At 48.3% G+C, this 21,914-nt stretch overlaps 1 protein-coding gene across 1 annotated transcript in view; it reads right to left on the bottom strand.

The window, feature by feature from the left end:
• Positions 1-10,142: 10,142 nt before the first annotated feature.
• The window catches only part of LOC129707150 (60S acidic ribosomal protein P1-like), a 36,029-nt gene continuing 24,257 nt past the window's right edge, over positions 10,143-21,914 (bottom strand). Inside the window, exons 3-4 of the mRNA XM_055651921.1 lie at positions 21,222-21,345; positions 10,143-11,514 (exon numbers count right to left, since the gene is read on the bottom strand). Coding sequence (XP_055507896.1) covers positions 11,435-11,514; positions 21,222-21,345 — 204 coding nt within the window. The 3' untranslated portion in view covers positions 10,143-11,434. The remainder of the gene's footprint in view (positions 11,515-21,221; positions 21,346-21,914) is intronic.

Raw genomic sequence — 21,914 nt, 5'->3', positions numbered from 1 at the left:
GATTCAAACAAGGGGACATGACATGAGAATTAAGGGACTGAAGTTTAGGGGTAACATGAGGGGGAACTTCTTTACTCAGAGAGTGGTAGCTGTGTGGAATGAGCTTCCAGTGAAGGTGGTGGAGGCAGGTTCATTTTTATCATTTAAAAATAAATTGGATAGTTATATGGTTGGGAAGGGAATGGAGGGTTATGGTCTGAGCGCAGGTATATGGAACTAGGGGAGATTATGTGTTCGGCACGGACTGGAAGGGTCGAGGGCCTGTTTCCGTGCTGTAATTGTTATATGGTTATATTATATGGTTATATAGTGATGATTTCACATGATTTTTTACTGTGTAAAGCTCAATATCTGACTAATTTCTGTTTAACACGTTTGGCCTGCCGTGAGCATTTTTCTCTCCCAGAACAGTTCATATCTAGCAAACCGATGATAAATATTTTTATTTTTTATTTTTAGCAATTTCTGCTTTTATTTAAAATTAAGTTAATGATTTCTTTTTGAGCACAGTTCTTTACTATGATCCCAAAAGAGGACACTTAATGTTGATAATTATTTTTATGTGCACAAATCTTTATTTATAATTAAGTTAATTATTTCTTTCTTTTTTTTAGTTATATCTTTTTATTTCCAAATAGTTCAAGAGAGACCACTACAAATGAGCAGTGTTTTGCACATTTATGGAGTTTTAAATGGTTCATTTTATAGTTTTAAATGGTTATATGGTCACTGTTTTCACTACATTAGTTTGAATCACTACATTTTAGTGATGAGAAATATTTGCAATAAATTTAGTCATGGATTATTAACATTTAAAATGTTCGAAATAGTTTTTTTTCAAATGTTTGAATTTTGTATGTGTTTATCAGTTCCAAAGTTTAATAAATCAGACACTGATGGCACAGTGCCGTTTTAAGTCTTTTTGTTTCAACCAAAAATGCTTTGCGCTGGTTAGGGGGTACTTGGCTGAAAAAATATTTCACAGTGGGTACATCACTGAAAAAAGGTTGAGAACCACTGCCTTAGGTGGTGTGGAGGTCAGAGTCGGTGGTGGACTGGGCAGAGTTCACAACCTTTTGCAGTCTTCTTCGCACCTGGGCGTTCACGTTGCTGAACTAGGCCGTGATGCAGTTGGGCAGCAAGAGTGTGGAAGCTTTAGTATGGCAAGAAAGGAGTGTGGAGCTGACTGGATCGCCATGAAACACGATGGGCAGAGCAGCCTCTTGATTAGCACATGGGAAATAACAAAGCCCACCAGCTGCCCCGCCAGTGTTGCATAAGGCAGTGTCTTATGAACTTATGATCTTATGTCAGGACTCTCTACACACTGTGTTTGGTCTTGTGTTAAAAGCAAGAGGCCGTCTGTGTAAGAGAAGGAGCAAAATGTTTTTTCTTAGGAAGCAGTGAGCTTAGCTTACTTTAGAGATACAGCACAGAGAAGGCCCTTCAGCCCACTGAGTGTGCTGTACACTAACACTATCCGACCTCCTTTACATTCTCTGGCCTCCGAGCAGAAATCTGTTGTCAGTGAACAGAGTAAAATTGTCAATCAACCTACAAACCTGCATGTCTTTGGGATACGAGAGTAAAACGGAGCACCCAGGGAAAACCCACGCAGTCACAGGGAGAACATGCAAACTCCGTAAGGACTGCACTCTTGGTCAGGATCGAACCTGGGTCTCTGGTGCTGTGAGCAGCAACTCTACCGCTGCACCACCATGCTGCTTCCCTTTGGAACCAACTGACGGAGTAACGCAACAGGTCAGGCAGCATCTGAGAAGGCATGATAGGCAGTGTTTCTGGTTTGGACCGTTCCTCAGACTGTATCTGCAGTTCCTTGTATCTTGAGTGAGTCTTTAGAAAAGGTAAGAGGGTTTAGTTTTAGTTTAGTTTAGAGAACAGCGCGGGAACAGGCCCTTCAGCCCACTGGGTCCGCACCAACCAGCGTTCCCCGCAAATTACATCCTTTACATTCATACCAAGATTAAGTAACCTGGGACTCAATTCCTTGGAGCCCAGGAGAGTGAGGTGTGCTCTTATCGAGCTGTATAAGATCATGGGAGGAATAGATCGGGTAGACGCACAGAGTGGGTGAATCGAGGACCAGAGGACATAGGTTTAAGGTGAAGGGGAAAAGATTTGATAGGAATCTGAGAGGAAACCTTTCCACACAAAGGATGGTGGGTGTATGGAACAAGCTGCCAGAGGAGGGAGTTGAGGCTGGGACTATCCCAACATTTAAGAAACAGTTAGACAGGTACATGGATAGGACAGGGTTTGGAGGGATATGTACCAAATGCAGGCAGGTGAAACTAGTGTAGCTGGGACATGTTGGCCGGTGTGGGCAAGTTTGGCCGAAGGGCCTGTTTCCACGCTGTATCACTCTATGACCAAGCTAATTAACCTACAAACCTGTACGTCTTTGGAGTGTGGGAGGAAACCAAAGATCTCGGAGAAAACCCACGAGATCACGGGGAGAACGTACAAACTCCGTACAGACAAGCCAGGATCGGACCCGGATCTTTGGAGCTGTAAGCATTATGAGGCAGCAAGTCTACCGCTTTGAAAGTTCTTAAGGCAGCAGTAGATAGATTGTCGTTACCAGTGACTGAAAGATTCCCGTGAGTCGAGAGGTCAAGTGGCCTCATCCTGTTCCCCATTCATATCTTTTTCTGTTCTCACCTCGAGTCAACAGTGTCATGTCGTGTTTATCGGCCGCCCTACACTCTGCCCTGACCCACCTGGACAGCAACAACACCTACATCAGGTCGATTTTGGTCCACCAATGTTGATTTCAGCTCCGCCTTTAACACTGTCATCCCCGCTAGCTTGATCACCAAACTCAGCGGACTTGGCATCACCACCTCCCTCTGGAATTGGACACTGGATTTCCTCACCAACAAACCCCAGTCTGTTAGGGTCAACAACCTCACCTCCTCCACTATAACACTGAACACCGGCGTGCCTCAGGGCTGTGTGCTCAACCCTCTCCTCTACTCCCTCTTCACCCATGACTGCATCCCTAAGAATGGCTCCAACGCCATCATTAAGTTTGCCGACGATACCACGGTGGTAGGACTGATCAGCGACAACGACGAGTCAGCCTATAGGGATGAGGTCCAGCACCTGACAACCTGGTGTGCCAACAATAACCTCGTCCTCAACTCCAAGAAGACGAAGGAAATTATTGTTGACTTCAGGAAGGTCAGAGGGGGCAGACATACCCCCATCCACATAAACGGGACTGAGGTGGAGCGCGTCTCCAACTACAAATTCCTCGGGGTACACATCTCGGAGGATCTGTCCTGGTCCCTCAACACCTCCAAGCTGATCAAAAAGGCGCAGCAGCGCCTTTACTTCCTGAGGAGGCACAAGAAAGCCCACCTATCCCCCCAGATCCTGACCAACATTTACCGCTGTACCATCGAAAGCATCCTGACCACCTGCTTCACGGTATGGTACAGCAGTTGCACCGTAGTGGACAGGAAGGCACTACAACGGGTGGTGAAAACCGCGCAGTACATCATCGGTGCCCCGCTCCCTGCCATGGATGCCCTCCACCGAAAACGGTGTCTGAGACGGGCCGGGAAAATCATCAAGGACCCCTCTCACCCCAACCATGGACTGTTTGCCCTCCTCCCATCAGGGAGGCGGTACAGGGGCCTCAGGACTCGCACAAGCGGGCTGAGGAACAGCTTTTTCAATAACACTATTACACTGCTGAACTCAGAGTCCCGTCGCTAGATATCTTTAGTCTCTCCCATTTGGATACAGTATTTGCCTATGTACCAGTTTTGTTTCTATTCTTGTTCCATCCACATTCCACACATTGTTAACCAGTACTATTTTACTCTATTGTATGCTTATTTTGTAGTTTTATTTTCACTTCTACTATCTTGCACTATGACTATGGCCAGACGCTAAACATATACTTATATCTGTGCAATGACAATAAAGTTGAATTGAATTGAAGTAAATTGAATCATCATCTGTACCAGGCCAGTGAGATACAGGTACAATTAAAGTGTTGCTTGCAGCAGGGTTCCATAGACTCACACAATACACACAAACATCAAGTATAGCTAAAACGAATAGATAAGAAAGTGTGAAAAAAGCAAAATGGTGCAAAAACATAATTGGAAAACAAGTCCACAGCAGTTCAAGAGGTGACAAAGTGTATTGGAGTGCCGGATGGAAGTTGGTGGTGAAGTGGATGAAGTCAGTCAGTTGGGTGTGGGTGCAGGAGGTGGCCCCAAAGCAGTCGTCAATGTAACGGAGGTAGAGGTCGGGGATGGGGCTCTGGCACGTATTGAACAAGGATTGTTCAACGTACCCGACAAAGAGGCAGGCGTAGCTGGGGCCCATGCGTGTGCCCATAGCTACGCCGTGTTTGGAGGAAATGGGAGGAGTCAAACGTAAAGTTGTTGAGGATGAGGACCAACTCCGCTAGGCGGAGGAGAGTGTCAGTGGCTGGGTATAGGTTGCTCCTCTGGTCGAGGAAGAACCGGAGGGCTTTGAGGCCATCCTGGTGGGGGATGGAGGTGTAGAGTGACTGGACATCCATGGTGAAGATGAGGGGGTGGGGACCTAGAGAGTGGAATGCGTGGAGGCGGCGGAGAGTGTCTGAGGTGTCTAGAACATAGGTGGGAAGGGATTTGACCAAGGGGGATAGTATGGAGTCAAGGTATGTGGAGATGAGTTCGGTGGGGCACGAACAGGCAGAGACAGTGGGTCTACCGGGAGAGCAGTGTTTGTGGATTTTGGGGAGAAGGTGAAAACGGGCCGTGCGGGGCTGGGGAACGATGAGGTTGGAGGCTTGGTCGGGGAGGGCGTGGGAATTGATGAAGTCGGTGATGGTGCTAGATATGGTGGCCTGGTGCTCGTCAGTGGGGTCATGGTCCAAGGGTAAGTAGGAGGAGGTGTCCGAGAGTTGGCGCGTGGCCTCAGCTTTGTAGAGATCGACGCGCCAGACTACCACGGCACCTCCCTTGTCGGCTGGTTTGATGATCCAATCTGGGTTGTTGCGGAGTGATTCAATGGTGGTGCGTTCAAGGGGGGGAGAGATTGGAGTGAGACAGGGGAGTGGAGAAGTTGATGCGGTTGACGTCGCGGCGGCAGTTCTGGATAAAGAGTTCCAAAGCCGGGACTTTACGAGAGGGTTCCGCGAGGAGGGGGTGCGTTGGAGACGGGAAAAAGGGTCATCATTGGGGGGCGAGGACTCCTTCCCTCCAGTCTGAAGAAGGGTTTCGGCCCGAAACGTTGCCTATTTCCTTCGCTCCATAGATGCTGCTGCACCCGCTGAGTTTCTCCAGCAATTTTGTGTACCTTCGCAGTTCAAGAGGTGGTGGGTAGTGTTACGTTGCCGAGGTAGTATTAGGGTTGTGCGAGTCGGTTCAAGAATGTGATGGTTGTAGGAAAGTTGCTATTCCTGAACCTGGTGGTGTGATGTTGGTGTCTGAGCTGCCAAGTTCCTCCCGCACATTGTACATTGCCAGTGATGTCCATGTCCTGGCCACAGCACTAACTCTCTGCTAAGTTACGTCAGTTTTAATAAAGTGGTAACCTGTCAGTGTTTGGGATGGAAACCAGTCCGCGATTACCCACATCCCATTAACCCACAACTGAAACAAACTATCTTTTGCACCCTGCATTTAACTGTCGGGTTTTATCTCAGCCAACTTCCCACTGCACACTTTAGCTTTCAGTTTCTCTTCTGCTAACTGCAATGTTTTCTTATTTCACAGAATCGCACATAAGTGACAGCATTGTCTTTGTTGTCTTCAGCCTATCTTTGTTGGACCAACCACAGTGGTGCGACAGTCAAGAAGGCAAAACAACGCCTCGACTTCCTTAGGAGACTGAGGAAATTCTGCATGTCTACAATGACTCTTACAAACGTCTACAGATGCACCATAGAAACCATACTGTACATTGGTTACTTTACTTACTTGTATACATTACTCAATTAATATTGTTATAACTGATCTGTGAGTATGTGTGATTTACTCAACAATACTGTCGGGTTGCATCATAGCTTGGTTTGGGAACGATTCTGCTCAAGACCACAAGAATTGCAGAGCTGTAGATGTGGCCCAGTCCATCACACAGACCACACTCCCCACCATTGTAGATGTAGCCCAGTCCATCACACAGACCACACTCCCCACCATTGTAGATGTAGCCCAGTCCGTCACACACACCACACTCCCCACCATTGTAGATGTAGCCCAGTCCATCACACAGAACACACTCCCCACCATTGTAGATGTACACACTCCCCACCATTGTAGATGTAGCCCAGTCCATCACACACACCACACTCCCCACCATTGTAGATGTAGCCCAGTCCATCACACACACCACACTCCCCACCATTGTAGATGTAGCCCAGTCCATCACACACACCACACTCCCCACCATTGTAGATGTAGCACAGTCCATCACGCAGACCACCATAGTCGAACAATCCTTGTTCGAGGCGTACCATGGCCTTATCCCCGAACTCTAACTCTGCTACATCGACGACTGCATTGGTGCAACCTCCTGCACCCGCACACAACTCACTGACTTCATCCATTTCGCCACTAACTTCCATCCAGCACTCAAATACACCTGGGCCATTTCCGACATTTCCCTACCATTTCTTGACCTCACTATCTCCATCACAGGTGTTAGACTACTGGCCGACATCCACTATAAACCCACTGACTCCCATGGCTATCTGGACTATTGCGGAGTCAGGGGATATGGGGAGAAGGCAGGAACGGGGTACTGATTGGGGATGATCAGCCATGATCACATTGAATGGCGGTGCTGGCTTGAAGGGCCAAATGGCCTACTCCTGCATCTATTGTCTATTGACTACACTTCTTCCCACCCTGCTTCCTGTAAGGACTCCATGCCCTACTACCAATTCCTCCGTCTGTGCCGCATCTGCTCCCAGGATGAGGCGTTCCACACCAGGGCATCGGAGATGTACTCATTCTTCAGGGAGCGGGGGTTCCCCTCTTCTACCACAGATGAGGCTCTCACCAGGGTCTCTTCTATACCCCGTCACTCTGCTCCCTCTCCCCATCCCCCCACTCGTAACAAGGACAGAGTCCCCCTTGTCCTCACCTTCCACCCTACCAGCCGTCACGTACAACAAATAATCCTCCATCATTTTCGCCACCTCCAACGTGATCCCACCACTTGTGACATCTTCCCATCTCCTCCCCTGTCTGCTTTCCGCAGAGACCGCTCCCTCCGTAACTCCCTGGTCAATTTGTCCCTTCTCACCCGTACTACCCCCTTTCCTGGCACTTTCTCTTGCAACCGCAAGAAATACTACACTTGTCGCTTTACCTCCCCCCTTGACTCCATTCAAGGACCCAAGCCTTCTTTCATGTGCGGCAGAGGTTCACCTGCACCTCCTCCAACCTCATCTATTGCATCCGCTGCTCTAGGTGTCAGCTGCTCTACATCGGTGAGACCAAGCGTAGGCTTGGCGATCGCTTTGCCGAACACCTCAGCTCGGTTCACAATAACCAACCTGATCTCCCGGTGGCTCAGCACTTCAACTCCCCCTCCCATTCCGAATCGACCTTTCTGTCCTGGGCCTCCTCAGTGAGGAGCAGCACCTAATATTTCACTTGGGCAGTTTGCACCCCAGTGGCATGAACATTGACCTCTAATTTCAGGTAGTCCTCACTATCTCCTCCCCTTCTCAGCTCTCCCTCAGCCCACTGGCTCCACCTCTTCCTTTCTTCTTCCCTCCCCCCCACCCTGACATCAGTCTGAAGGTTTTCGGCTCGAAACGTTGCCTATTTCCTTCGCTCCATAAAAGCTGCCTCACCCACTGAGTTTCTCCAACATTTTTGTCTACCCACCATTGTAGATGTAGCCCAGTCCATCTCATAGACAAGACTCCCCACCATCGACTCCATCTACACTTCCCTCGGGAATAATCATAATTGTTCCACCCCGGTCACTCCTTTTTCTCTCCGCTTCTGTCCAGCAGAAGGTACAGAAGCTTTAAAGCGTGCACCACCAGACTCAGGAACAGCTTCTTCCCCTTTGTCATCAGCTTCTGAACGGTCCTTCCACAAACTGTCCGATTCACCTCCAACCCATTGCGGACATTGGACCTTGACAGTGGAACTGATGCGCTACAATGCTGAGAACTATATTCTGCACTCAGTATCTTCCCCTTTGCTTGATCTATTGTACTGGAGTTTAAACTGATTGTGTTTATATATAGTATTATCTTATCTGATCTGTTCTGAAAGCAAGCAGCAAAGCTTTTCACTGTACCTCTGACAACAATAAACCTAAATTGATTGGTTGCGACTTATTATTGTAACGTGTACAATAGTAGCATGCAAAGATTTTTACTGTAAAACATAAAGTGCTGGAGGGAATGGACAGACGTTTCGGGATAAGTCTAAAGGGTCCCGACCAAAAACGTTTCCTGTCCCTTTCCCTCCACAGATGCTGCCTGACCAATTGAGTTCCTGCAGCACTTTCTGTTTTGATCAAGATTCGGCATTGCGGTCATTATGTCTCCAGGTTTATCCACTGTATCACGGTATACATGACATAATGAACCAATACCAACAGGACTGAATTTCAGAAGCAAGGTAGCTTTTATTGCATACAAGACAGAGAAAAATTCTATTTGGAGAGAAGAGCACATCTAGAGGGGTTGAATATAAGACAAGCTACACTTCCCTCCCCTACCCTACCCTCTTCCTTTACCGGTCGTTTCACCAGTTCTACAGCTCTCCACATTGTATCCCTCTTGAGATCACAGCTTCCTGATCCAACAATGGGTTTACAGGGCACTACCCTGCCCTAGGTCACCAAATGCTGGAATAACTCAGCAGGACAGGCAGCATCTATGGAGAGAAGGTATGGGTGACGTTTCGAGTCGAGACCCTTCTTCAGACTCCCCTGTCATTTGTGGCCATCCCCGATAGGTCCTGGTCTTTACACAACCCCCCACTTTCAGTCTGAAGAATGGTCCCGAGCCGATAAGTCACCCATCCTTTTTCTCCAGAGTTACTGCCCGACCCACTGAGTTACTCCAGCACTGTCTCTTATCTTTGGCAGATGGGGAATACAGGAAAAATTCCATTACTCAAAAAGCAGTGGGAATGTGGAACATAGCGTGTTTGCAGATTACAAAGTGCTGGAGTAACTCAGCAGCTCAGGCAGCATCCCTCTCTGGAGAACATGGATAGGTACAAAGTGCTGGAGTAATTCAGTGGGACTGGCAGCATCTCTGGCTAACATGGATAGGTAAAGTTTCAGGTCGGGACCCTTCTTCAGACTTCAAGCAGATATGCTGGACAAGCATGTGAGAGAAGAGGGAATAAGGTTGGCCAGAGATTGTTAGATGGGGAGGAGTAAATGGAAATGGAAGGAGGTTGAGCAGAAACTCCAGTGTCAATGGTTGAGCCGAGTGACCTCTTCCTGTGCTGCACATGCCATGAATGCCAGTTGTTATTGCTGGACTCACAGCAATTGAAAACCCAGCTAAAAAAATATGTAGCTATGCTGGGATTTGGGTACTTGGGAAATGGCAAGTGGGTGTCCATGAGGGGTGATTACATAATTTTGCAAGCTGCTGGACCTGGCTCCACTAAGTCCGGAACTTTTCAGAAGTTTCAGGAAGTTTCTGCACCCGTGACCCACTGGTTTCCACAAAGTCTGGGCTTTTGCAGGAGTTCCAGAACACTGACGCTTAATGCATGCTTGTGATTGGTCCAGAAGGGTGGCCTGCACCTGGAAGTTTCTTATTGCCCTAAAAATGTTTCTACTTTGTTTCTGTGTCTCCCCATCATCACCCGTGATTGGTTGACTTCTACGGTATGTTTCTCTATGTACTAAGATGCTTCTACTCTCTGCTATGTATAAAGATATTTGTAGTTACTGTTATATGATTGGGCGAAGGAGTTGTCACTCCATGTATCTTCTCTCCGGTACTGGTGAATGGGTTTGTTGCCCTCCCCCTGTAGTTATAGGGGTATAAAAGGGTGATCTTTCAGTTGGGTTGTTGTCTTTCCTTTCTGTTCTGTCTACGTGAGGCTGTCACGGGCTTGAGTGAGTGAAGCAGTAGTTGACCCAAGTTGAAGTTGAATAAAAGGGTTTGGATTCCAGTGCTTGACTCAGTGTTTTACTGACCCAGACGGGGTAGAAGAACCACAATTAACAAATACAATGTGGAAAGATTCTCTGCAACAAAATAAAAAGAATTTCATAAAATCGTTAATTCTTTCTAAGACACTAAGCAAAACAGACCAGAGGGAATTATAGCTTCTGTGTCACACCAAGTTAGAAGCAGAGTTTCAATCAAATCAGCCCAACAATTGTCCAGGCAGGCTGTTGACAAATCCAGCTGGTGACAGTCCAACTGTAAATATTGCAGTGATTTATATAAAGTGCCAAATATTTCATTACTTTTATTTTTAATAATAATGTCTTCCTTCATATTGCAATCTTCCATCAGTGTGCAGCTCATCGGTTTATTGTTGCCCCTATTCAATTGGGCCACACTCATTGGATAAGAGTTACTCCTGTGCAAAGGGGCCACTCCGATTGGATAATTGTTGCTCCTTTGTAAGGGATCACTCTCATTGGCTACGAATTACCTCTGTCGAAAGGGTTCAGCCTCATTGGATAATTGTTGCTCCTTTGTAAGGGACCATTTGATAATAGAATTGTCCCTGTTCAAATGAGCTACTCTGATTAGATGGTGGAGTTGCCTGTAAAACAAGCTGAGCTATGGGAAGAGCCTGGACTGGGTGAAAGAGCAGATGCAGCAAGGTTTGGGCAAGGGGCTGCCAAGCCATTACTAGTACTGCAACCTCCTCCAGATGACCCCCTTTCCCCCACGCCCCATTTCCCTCAATCCAAATCTGATTCAATATGGTGCCAAAAGGGGCTCCTTCCATACGCACAACTACCATGGGGCTTCCTTTCACAGCAGACAATAAGTTATCTTTAGCTATTAAAAAAAATAAAACTATGTAAACTCTAGGAATGTATTTTATAATAAATTATGGAGTGTTATACTACGAGGTTAGTGCATTGCAGGCAGGAGGGGTGGCGAGGGTGTAATCTGCATCCCCCCACCCTCCATGCTCGATCTGAAACTTCCAGTGTCTCTGTCTACAGCGCTGCATCTGCTCTAGGCTATCAGAGGGCACACATTAAAAGGAGATCAAAGTGCAAGGGACACATGCAGGACTAGGGAGGTCCAAGACCCAATCCCCCAGCCAAACCAACCTGGGACCCAGGTTTGTTACAGAGGAACGGGCTGCTACACACGACCGAGTGCGCCAAACATGCAACGGTGCCTTCTGGCCTGTTCCCTCGGTGGTCTTAGTTTGGCTCAGGCATTGGGAGTCGCTGAGTGGGAAGATTTTCGGTCTGTTTTGCTGGAAAGTCCAGGCTAATCATCGAAGAGCCCAAAGCCCATGTCTTCGTCCGACTCCTCCGATTCCTCCTTCACCTCAGCTTTCTTCTCTTCAGCTACAGGGAGGAAACACAGGGGGTGTTAACATAGGCAACTGGGTGTCTACAAATGCGCAAGCAGGAAGGGAAAGCCCACTGCAGCCCACCCATGCCGCATCCTGTAGCAGAGACTGGACCCGTCACACTGCCCCTGGGTATCGCCCCATCACCTGACAGTCTACAGCAGTGAAAAGATCTACCTTGGACCATCCGGAAAGATGCAGAGATTTACGAGGATGTTGCAGGACTCGAGGGCCTGAGCTATAAGGAGGGATTGGGCCGTGTAGGACTTTATTCTTTGAGTGCAAGAGGATGAAACATGATCTAATAAAATGATGAGGGGGATAGGGTGAATGCACTGTCTTTTATCCAAGGTGGATAAATCAAGAACCAGAGGACATAGTTCTAAGATGATAGGGACAAACTTTAACACAAAGCTGAATGGCTAGTTTTCACTTAACTATCTTCACTTAGACCAACCTTGGAGCTGCTGAAGGTGACGCCTCGTTGGCAGAGGAGCTGAACCTCTTCTTTGCTCGCTTTGAAGTGGAGCCACCCGAGACAGCCACATCACAGCACATGGTCCACAGCAGCTTAACCCTCAAAATAGAGGAGTATGAGGTGAGGCGCACACTGCAGGCCATCAATCCGAGGACCCGATGGCGTCTCTGGACGCGTGCTGGAGGACTGCGCAGACCAGCTGGCTGGAGTCTGTATGAATACTGGTGGACAAACTGGGGGACCTGGGACTTCCACACTCCACCTGCATGTGGATAAATGGCCTCAGCCTCAGTACCAGCTCTCCACAGGGCTGCGTGCTGAGCCCCCTGCTTTACACCATCTGCACACACATGACTGCACCCCCGCCCACCACAGTAACACCATTTTCAAATTCGCGGATGACACCACGGTGGTGGGGCTCATCTCTGGGTGGGATGAGTACGCCTACAGGGATGAGGTGGAGCAGCTGACAGTGTGGTGTGGAGAAAATAACCTGCTCCTCAACCCCTCAAAGACCAAGGAGCTCATAATAGACTACAGGAAGAAGAAAACGGACCGTTAATCATCAGAGGGGACTGTGTGGAGAGGGTGGCGGATTTCCGCTTCCTGGGAATCCACATTGAGGAGGACCTGACATGGAGCGTGAACACCTCTGCGCTGCTGAAAAAGGTCCAGCAGAGACTGCACTTCCTGAGGGTGCTCAGGAAGAACAACATCACCCAGAGACTGCTGCTGTCCTTTTATCGGTGCTCCATAGAGAGCATCCTAACATACTGTGTATGCGTGTGGTACACCAGCTGCACAGCGGTTAAGAGGAAAGCGCTCCAGAGGGCCATTGACAACGCCCAGAAGATTGTCGGCTGCCCTCTCCTCACCTTGGAGGTGAGGAGAGGGCACCTTTTTTTTTTTTTTTTTCCGGTAGGTGGCGCGGCTCTGGCCAGCAGTGGCCTCTGCAGCCTGTCCGCGTTTTATTATTTTTTGTCTGTGTTTTAATGTAGTTTTTGTTATTTTATGTTGGGGGTGTGTGTGGGGGGGGGGGGGGGGTGGGTGGGGGGGGGGGGGGGGGGGGGGGGGGGGGAAACTTTTTGAATCTCTCCCTGCACTGGAGACCCGACCTTTTCTCGTCGGGTCTCAGTTGTCGTTGGGGCCGCAACGAGGAGCGGCCTCCAACGGGAAGAAGCCGGGGACTCTGGTGCCGACTCACCGTTGCCGTCGCGGAGCTGGCCGAGACCGGAGCGGGTGGAGCGGTGGAGGAGCGCTGCCGCTGCCGCTGCTGCTGCTGCTGCTGCTGCTGCTGCCGCTGCTGCTGAGTCGGAGGCTGCTACTGCGGGTCTGGCGGACGGCGGCACCGGGAGCCCACGGCTCCCTGGAGGGAGACCGCTTTTCGGGGCTCCTGCAACGGCGACTTCTCCCGCCCGAGTTGCGGGGTCGAAGAGCTCCTGGAGCGGGGCCTGACATCACTGCCCCGCGCGGCTGGAACGGCCGCGGGACTTTGCGAGCGCACACCGGGGGCTCCAACATCTAGACCCGGTGTGCGACCTCGCACCACCCGGCGTGGCTTTAATGGCCGCGGGACAATCGCCATCGCCAGCCGGGGGCTATGACTTTGACTCTGACATCGGGGGGGAGAGAGTGCAGTGGAGAGATAAGTTTATTTGGCCTTCCATCACAGCTATGTGATGGATGTTTATGTAAAAATGTAATTATGTTGTGTCTGGGGTCTATTTGTGTGTATTGTATGGCTGCAGAAACGGCATTTCGTTTGGACCTCTAGGGGTCCAAATGACAATTAAATTGACTCTGACTCTGACTCTGACTCTGGAGGACCTACACAGTTCCCACTGTCTCAAGAAATCCCAGAACATTATAAAGGACATTTCCCACCCCGGACACTCCCTGTTTGAACTGTTGCCGTCAGGCAGACGGTACAGATCAATGAGGACAAGGACAAACAGACTCAAAAACAGTTTTTATCCCACAGCAATAACTACACTTAATATAGCCACCAAATGAGCGCAGGTGCGCTATATACCAAAGGGATTGTGCAATCGACAAAAGAATGTATGGTTGTGTGTTTATGCTTGGTTTTTTTTTTGGTTTTTTTTTATTTTTATTAGCAGTACAGTAAATCACATTAATACATTGCATATATCTTATTACATTATGTTGTACCACTTCATTTTTTGAGCTTTAAAAGAGATAGAAATAAAAGAAGTAAGGAAAGTAAGCAAGAATCGTGAAGGTGCAGGAAAGTGTTGGGAATAGAGAACCCCTTAGGGAAGGAATCAGAGAAGGAAGCAAAGAAAATAAATAAGACCCTAGAAAGAAAAGAAAAAAAAGAAGAAAGAAAAATCAATCGCTTTATTGTAACACAAAACTCCGCAAAAAAGGATATACCAACCGTGTTTTTATTAAAAGTTTATTTTATACCCCCCGTTTCCAGGTCTTGGTAGCCTTTATGTTATAATTTATTATTGCACCCTATGCTTGTAATAGTTCCATAAACGCAGACCACGTCTTTTGGAAGTGATCTGCTTTGCCTGCTAGGAGGAGTCTCATCTCTTCCAAGTGTAATGTTTCGAACATGTTTGAAATCCACATTTTTGTTGTAGGTATTGGACATTTTCCCAAAATTTAAGTATAAGCTTTTTTCCGATTATTAGCCCATAATTAAGTAAATTCTTTTAGAAACATAGAAACATAGAAATTAGGTGCAGGAGTAGGCCATTCGGCCCTTCGAGCCTGCACCGCCATTTAATATGATCATGGCTGATCATCCAACTCAGTATCCCGTACCTGCCTTTTCTCCATACCCTCTGATCCCCTTGGCCACAAGGGCCACATCTAACTCCCTCTTAAATATAGCCAATGAACTGGCCTCAACTACCCTCTGTGGCAGAGAGTTCCAGAGATTCACCACTCTCTGTGTGAAAAAAGTTCTCCTCATCTCGGTTTTAAAGGATTTCCCCCTTATCCTTAAGCTGTGACCCCTTGTCCTGGACTTCCCCAACATCGGAAACAATCTTCCTGCATCTAGCCTGTCCAACCCCTTAAGAATTTTGTAAGTTTCTATAAGATCCCCTCTCAATCTCCTAAACTCTAGAGAGTATAAACCAAGTCTATCCAGTCTTTCTTCATAAGACAGTCCTGACATCCCAGGAATCCGTCTGGTGAACCTTCTCTGCACTCCCTCTATGGCAATAATGTCCTTCCTCAGATTTGGAGACCAAAACTGCACGCAATACTCCAGGTGTGGTCTCACCAAGACCCTATACAACTGCAGTAGAACCTCCCTGCCCCTATACTCAAATCCTCTTGCTATGAAAGCCAACATGCCATTCGCTTTCTTTACTGCCTGCTGCACCTGCATGCCTACCTTCAATGACTGGTGTACCATGACACCCAGGTCTCGCTGCATCTCCCCCTTTCCCAATCGGCCACCGTTTAGATAATAATCTGCTTTCCCGTTTTTGCCACCAAAATGGATAACCTCACATTTATCCACATTAAACTGCATCTGCCAAACATTTGCCCACTCACCCAGCCTATCCAAGTCACCTTGCAGTCTCCTAGCATCCTCCTCACACCTAACACTGCCCCCCAGCTTAGTGTCATCCGCAAACTTGGAGATATTGCCTTCAATTCCCTCATCCAGATCATTAATATATATTGTAAATAGCTGGGGTCCCAGTACTGAGCTTTGCGGTACCCCACTAGTCACTGCCTGCCATTGTGAAAAGGACCCGTTTACTCCTACTCTTTGCTTCCTGTTTGCCAGCCAGTTCTCTATCCACATCAATACTGAACCCCCAATGCCATGTGCTTTAAGTTTGTATACTAATCTCTTATGTGGGACCTTGTCGAAAGCCTTCTGGAAGTCCAGATACACTACATCCACTGGTTCTCCCCTATCCACGCTACTAGTTACATCCTCGAAAAATTCTATAAGATTCGTCAGACATGATTTACCTTTCGTAAATCCATGCTGACTTTGTCCAATGATTTCACCACTTTCTAAATGTGCTGCTATCCCATCTTTAATAACTGACTCTAGCAGTTTCCCCACTACCGATGTTAGGCTAACTGGTCTGTAATTCCCCGTTTTCTCTCTCCCTCCCTTCTTAAAAAGTGGGGTTACGTTTGCTACCCGCCAATCCTCTGGAACTACTCCAGAATCTAAGGAGTTTTGAAAGATTATTACTAATGCATCCACTATTTCTGGAGCTACTTCCTTAAGTACTCTGGGATGCAGCCTATCTGGCCCTGGGGATTTATCGGCCTTTAATCCATTCAATTTACCCAACACCACTTCCCGACTAACCTGGATTTCACTCAATTCCTCCACCTCCTTTGACCCGCGGGCCCCTGCTATTTCCGGCAGATCATTTATGTCTTCCTTAGTGAAGACGGAACCAAAGTAGTTATTCAATTGGTCCGCCATATCCTGGTTCCCCATGATCAACTCACCTGTTTCTGACTGCAAGGGACCTACATTTGTTTTTAACTAATCTCTTTCTTTTCACATATCTATAAAAACTTTTGCAGTCAGATTTTATGTTCACTGCCAGTTTTCTTTCATAATCCATTTTTCCTTTTCTAATTAAGCCCTTCGTCCTCCTCTGCTGGTCTCTGAATTTCTCCCAGTCCTCCGGTATGCTGCTTTTTCTGGCTAGTTTGTACGCATCATCCTTTGCTTTGATACTATCCCTGATTTCCCTTGTTATCCATGGATGCACTACCTTCCCTGATTTATTCTTTTGCCAAACTGGGATGAACAATTTTTGTAGTTCATCCATGCAGTCTTTAAATGCCTTCCATTGCATATCCACCGTCAACCCTTTTAGAATTAATTGCCAGTCAATCTTGGCCAATTCACGTCTCATACCCTCAAAGTTACCTTTCTTTAAGTTCAAAACCATTGTTTCTGAATTAACAATGTCACTCTCCATCCTAATGAAGAACTCAACCATATTATGGTCATTCTTGCCCAAGGGGCCACGCACAACAAGACTACTAACTAACCCTTCCTCATTACTCAATACCCAGTCTAAAATAGCCAGCTCTCTCGTTGGTTCCTCTACATGTTGGTTTAGATAACTATCCCGTATACATTCCAAGAAATCCTCTTCCTCAGCACCCCTGCCAGTTTGATTCACCCAATCTATATGTAGATTGAAGTCACCCATTATAACTGCTTTGCCTTTGTCGCAAGCATTTCTAATTTCCTGTTTGATGCCATCCCCAACTTCACTACTACTGTTAGGTGGCCTGTACACAACACCGACCAGCGTTTTCTGCCCCTTATTGTTTCGCAGCTCTACCCATACCGATTCCACATCCTCCAAACTAATGTCCTTCCTTTCCATTGCGTTAATCTCCTCTCTAACCAGCAACACTACCCCACCTCCTTTTCCTTTCTCTCTATCCCTCCTGAATATTGAATATCCCGGGATGTTCAGCTCCCAGCCTTGGTCACCCTGGAGCCATGTCTCCGTGATCCCAACTATATCATAATCATTAATGGCTATCTGCACGTTCAACTCATCCACCTTTTTACGAATACTCCTTGCATTGAGACACAAAGCCTTCAGGCTTGTTTTTACAACGCTCTTACCCCTTATACAATTATGTTGAAAAGTGGCCCTTTTTGAATTTTGCCCTGGTTTTGTCTGCCTGCCACTTTTACTTTTCACCTTGCTACCTATTGCTTCTACCTTCATTTTACACCCCCCTGCCCCTCTGCTCTTGTACCCATCCCCCTGCCACATTAGTTTAAATCCTCCCCGACAGCAGTAGCAAACACCCCCCCAAGGACATTGGTTCCATTCCAGTCCAGGTGCAGTCCAGGTTGAAACATATTTAATTCTGGGTTACCTTCCGATATTCCAAAAATGATCCATTCTACTTTGGGTAGTAGTTTTGTTTTAAATAATTTTGTGAAGATTTCAAATGTTTCGTTTCAGAATTTTTGGATTTTTATACAGAAAACAAAAGAGTGCGCTATGTTAGCTTCTTGTAACTGACATTTATCACAAATGGGTGAGACATTGGGGAAAAGTTTATTTATTTTAGTTTTTGAATAATATAGTCTATGTAATGTTTTATATTGGATTAGAGTATGTCGTACGTTGATCGAGCATTTATGCACATATAATAAGTGTTTATCCCAGCTCTCTTTTGAAATTTTTATAGCTAATTCTTGTTCCCAGTCCCTTCTAATATTATCTGTTGTAGGTATTTCTATATTCAATATAATATTATATAAATATGATATTAGATTTGCTGATTCAGCCTTTATCTTCATGGCTTCATCTAATGTCTGGGGGCATATTATTATAGTCCTTTTTATATATTTTTTAAGATAATCACGGATTTGAAGATATTTAAAATATTGATTATTGAATGTTTTTTTCATGTTATTTATTTTAGTTGTTTATTTCAGGTATTCTCTTTTACGTATCGTTGGGTTGAGTGGGTGAGTGGGTGGGTGAGTGGGTGGGATAATGTGTGAATGGTGCAGTGATTGGTTGGCATTTTTAAGTTTGTTGTACATGTTTACATGGTATAAGTGGTGGGTGGTAAAGAACCTATCCTATCCTATGTGAGGGGACCACTTCACTTGGCTGTGGTGGGTGGACCAAGGGTGCCAGAGGAGGGTAGTGGGTGGGTGGGGTACTATCACAACATTCAGTGGGTGAGTGGGTTGGACAGCCACATGGGTGCGTGGTGAGTAGAGGTGAGGGGGTCTCCAAACTATGGCCTGTGAGTGGCCCGCTACGAGATTGAGTGGGTGAGTCCCGCAGCAAGTGGGTTTTGGTGAGTGAGTGAGTGTGGGTGGGTGTGGGTGAGTGTGATAGCACGTGAATGGTACACGTGGGGGTTTTCCATAGGCTATGCCAAAAATATAAGTGAGGGAATGATGTTTAGTGCACTACTGAGGGTCACGGGCGTGGGGAGGGTGGGTGGAGCACTGTGGACCCAGCCAGGGTCAGACCCATATGCTTTGGGTGAGGTGACGGCTCTGGAAAACACCTGCCTGCCAAAACCCGAGTGGTGTGCTCTGGGTGGGGTGAGGGTGGGGCGTGAGTAGTGGGTGGGGAGGGTTGGGGGGGGGGGGTGGAGTGAGTGGGTGGAGAGTGGGTGGGTGGGTAGTGGGTGGGTTGGTAGCAGCAGCAGTGGCCCCGGGAAGTGGTGGGTCAGCGACAGCGGAGTGGGTGTGAGTGGGTGGGTGGGTGGGTGGGTGAGTGGGTGGTGGGTGGGTGTGTGGGTGGGTGGGTGGGTGGGTGTGTGTGGGTGTGTGCGGTGTGGGTGTGTGAGTGAGTGGGTGTGTGTGAGTGGGTGGGTGAGTGTGTGGGTGGGTGGGTGAGTGGGTGGGTGGGTGGGTGAGTGGGTGGGGGGTGGGTGGGTGTGGGTGGGTGGGTGGGTGGTGGTGGGTGGGGGGGTGGTGTGAGTGGGTGGGTGGGTGAGTGAGTGGTGGGTGGGTGAGTGGGTGGTGGGTGGGGTGGAGTGAGTGGTGGTGGGGTGGGTGGGTGAGTGGGTGGGTGGGTGGGTGGGGGGGTGGGGGGGGGGGGGGGTGAGTGGGGGGGTGGGTGGGTGGGTGGGGGGGTGGGTGGGGGGGTGGGGGGGTGGGTGGGTGGGTGGGTGGGTGGGTGGGTGGGGTGGGTGGGGTGGTGGGTGGTGGGTGAGTGGTGGGGTGTGTGGGGGTGGGTGGGGGTGGGGGTGGGTGGGTGGGAGTGGGTGGTGGGTGGGTGAGTGGGTGGGTGGGTGGGTGGGTGAGTGGGTGGGTGTGAGTGAGTGGTGAGTGAGTGGGTGGGTGGGTGGGTGAGTGAGTGAGTGGGTGGGTGATGTGTGGGTGGTGGGTGGGTGGGTGGGTGAGTGGGTGGGTGAGTGGTGTGGGTGAGGGTGGTGGGTGGGTGGTGAGTGGGTGGGTGGGTGAGTGGGTGGTGGGTGGTGGGTGGTGGGTGAGTGAGTGGGTGGAGTGAGTGAAGTGAGTGGGTGTGTGGGTGGGTGAGTGGGTGAGTGTGAGTGGGTGTTAGTGAGTGGGTGAGTGAGTGAGTGAGTAAGTGGGTGAGTGAGAGTGAGTGAGTGGGTGGGTGAGTGAGTGGGTGAGTGAGTGGGTGGGTGAGTGGTTGACATTTCTTTTTTTTTCCCTGCGGTACGTAAAAATGTGCCAAAAATATAATGTGGCCCTCATGCTGAAACCAGGTGTAGAGGGATATGGGCCAAATGCAGGCAAAAGGAAATAGCCTAGATGGAGCATCTTGGTCGGGCAGTTGGGCGGAAGGACCTGTATGCAGGTTTTATGATTCTGAACAATTGAAAGCCACTAATTCAATGATGGCGCCCAAGCCAGGCGACCCTCAGCGTGCTGACCCCAGAAATGGATCTGCAATCACTAAACTAAAGCCTCAAGTAGGAGCCACCCCAGTTCTCTCGAGGATATTCCCAATGGAAACAACCTGCCCAAAACCTGAGAGTCGGGCCTCTTTAATGAGTGATGCAAGGATGAGTTCGAGACCAAAGCTTAGTGCTGGAGGAACTCAGCCGGTTAGGCAGCATCTGTGGATGCTCTAGCTTTCTCTAGCCTTCTGAGTTTTGCCGAGTTGGAAGAAGCATCCTGACCCCAAGCATTGTCTGTCCATTCCCTCTAAAGAAGCTGCCTGAATGCTGAGTTCCTCCAGCCCTTTGTTTTTTGTTTAAGATTCCGGCATCTGCCGTTCCTTGTGTCTCTATGAGTTCTAGACTATGTGCCATCTTTGGTGATGGTGCTTGGGTTGTACAGGTGAGTGTGTCCTTCACCCTACACTAGGGGCTATAGGTGTCGGTGCAGTGAAGCAGCCCCACAGGCAGGGGTAGAAACAAGAAACTGCAGAAGCTGGTTTGCGCAAAAGGACACAAAGTGGAGGCGTTATTGCAACGTTTAGGAAACATTTAGACAGGTACATGGATGGAATAGACCAAAGGCAGGCAGTCAGGTGGGACTAGTGCAAATGGAACATATTGGTCGATGTGGGAGAATTTGGCCAAAGGGCCCGTTTCCAGATTGTATGACGATGACTCGAAGTGCTGGGGTAACTCAGCGAATCAGGCAGCATCTCTGGAGAACATGATAGGTAACGTTTCAGGTTGAGACTTATCTATGTTCTTCAGATATGCTGCCTGATCCGCTGAATTACACCAGCACTCTGTGTGCACAGCAGGGTCCCGAGCACAGATGTACATACCTTCGGGAGCTGCAGAGGCCGTCCCAACGGTAGCAGGGCCGGCCTGAGGGAACGCACCGAGAGGCACCGGGCCGCCAACGCCGATGTTACAGATCAGGCTGCCCATGTTTACGTTGCTGAGAGCCTGTAGGAGACACACAAACACAAGGCCCAATTAGATCCACCCAGACCAGGCATGGACCCCCCCCACAGTCGAACAAAAGGATCCAGACTCCAGCCAACAGGAACCCGACAACACTCCAAATCATATCGCCTGCGGTACAAATATAGGCCATTCATTCCCTCTGCCCCATACTGTATTCAACACTAGCCTCCTCCCATCGCTCTTCATCTCACACTATTAGGATATCCAACTGTCATGGTTCACTATATAAGGATAGGAAAGATAAGGGCCAAATACAGCAAATGGGACTAACTTAGATGGGGTATCTTGGTTCAGTTGGGATGAAACTGTCCCTGAATTTGGAGATTTCATACTTCTGTACCTCTTGTCTGATGGGAGACAATAGACAATAGGTGCAGGAGTAGGCCATTCGGCCCTTCGAGCCAGCAGCACCATTCAATGTGATCATGGCTGATCATCCCCAATCAGTACCCCGTTCCTGCCTTCTCCCCATATCCCCTGACTCCGCTATTTTTAAGAGCCCTATCTAACTCTCTCTTGAAAGTATCCAGAGAACCTGCCTCCACCGC

This window comes from Leucoraja erinacea, chromosome 21 (assembly GCF_028641065.1).
Source record: "Leucoraja erinacea ecotype New England chromosome 21, Leri_hhj_1, whole genome shotgun sequence".
NCBI classification, from domain to species: Eukaryota; Metazoa; Chordata; class Chondrichthyes; order Rajiformes; family Rajidae; genus Leucoraja; species Leucoraja erinaceus.
This window is presented reverse-complemented; position numbering and strand designations above follow the sequence as displayed.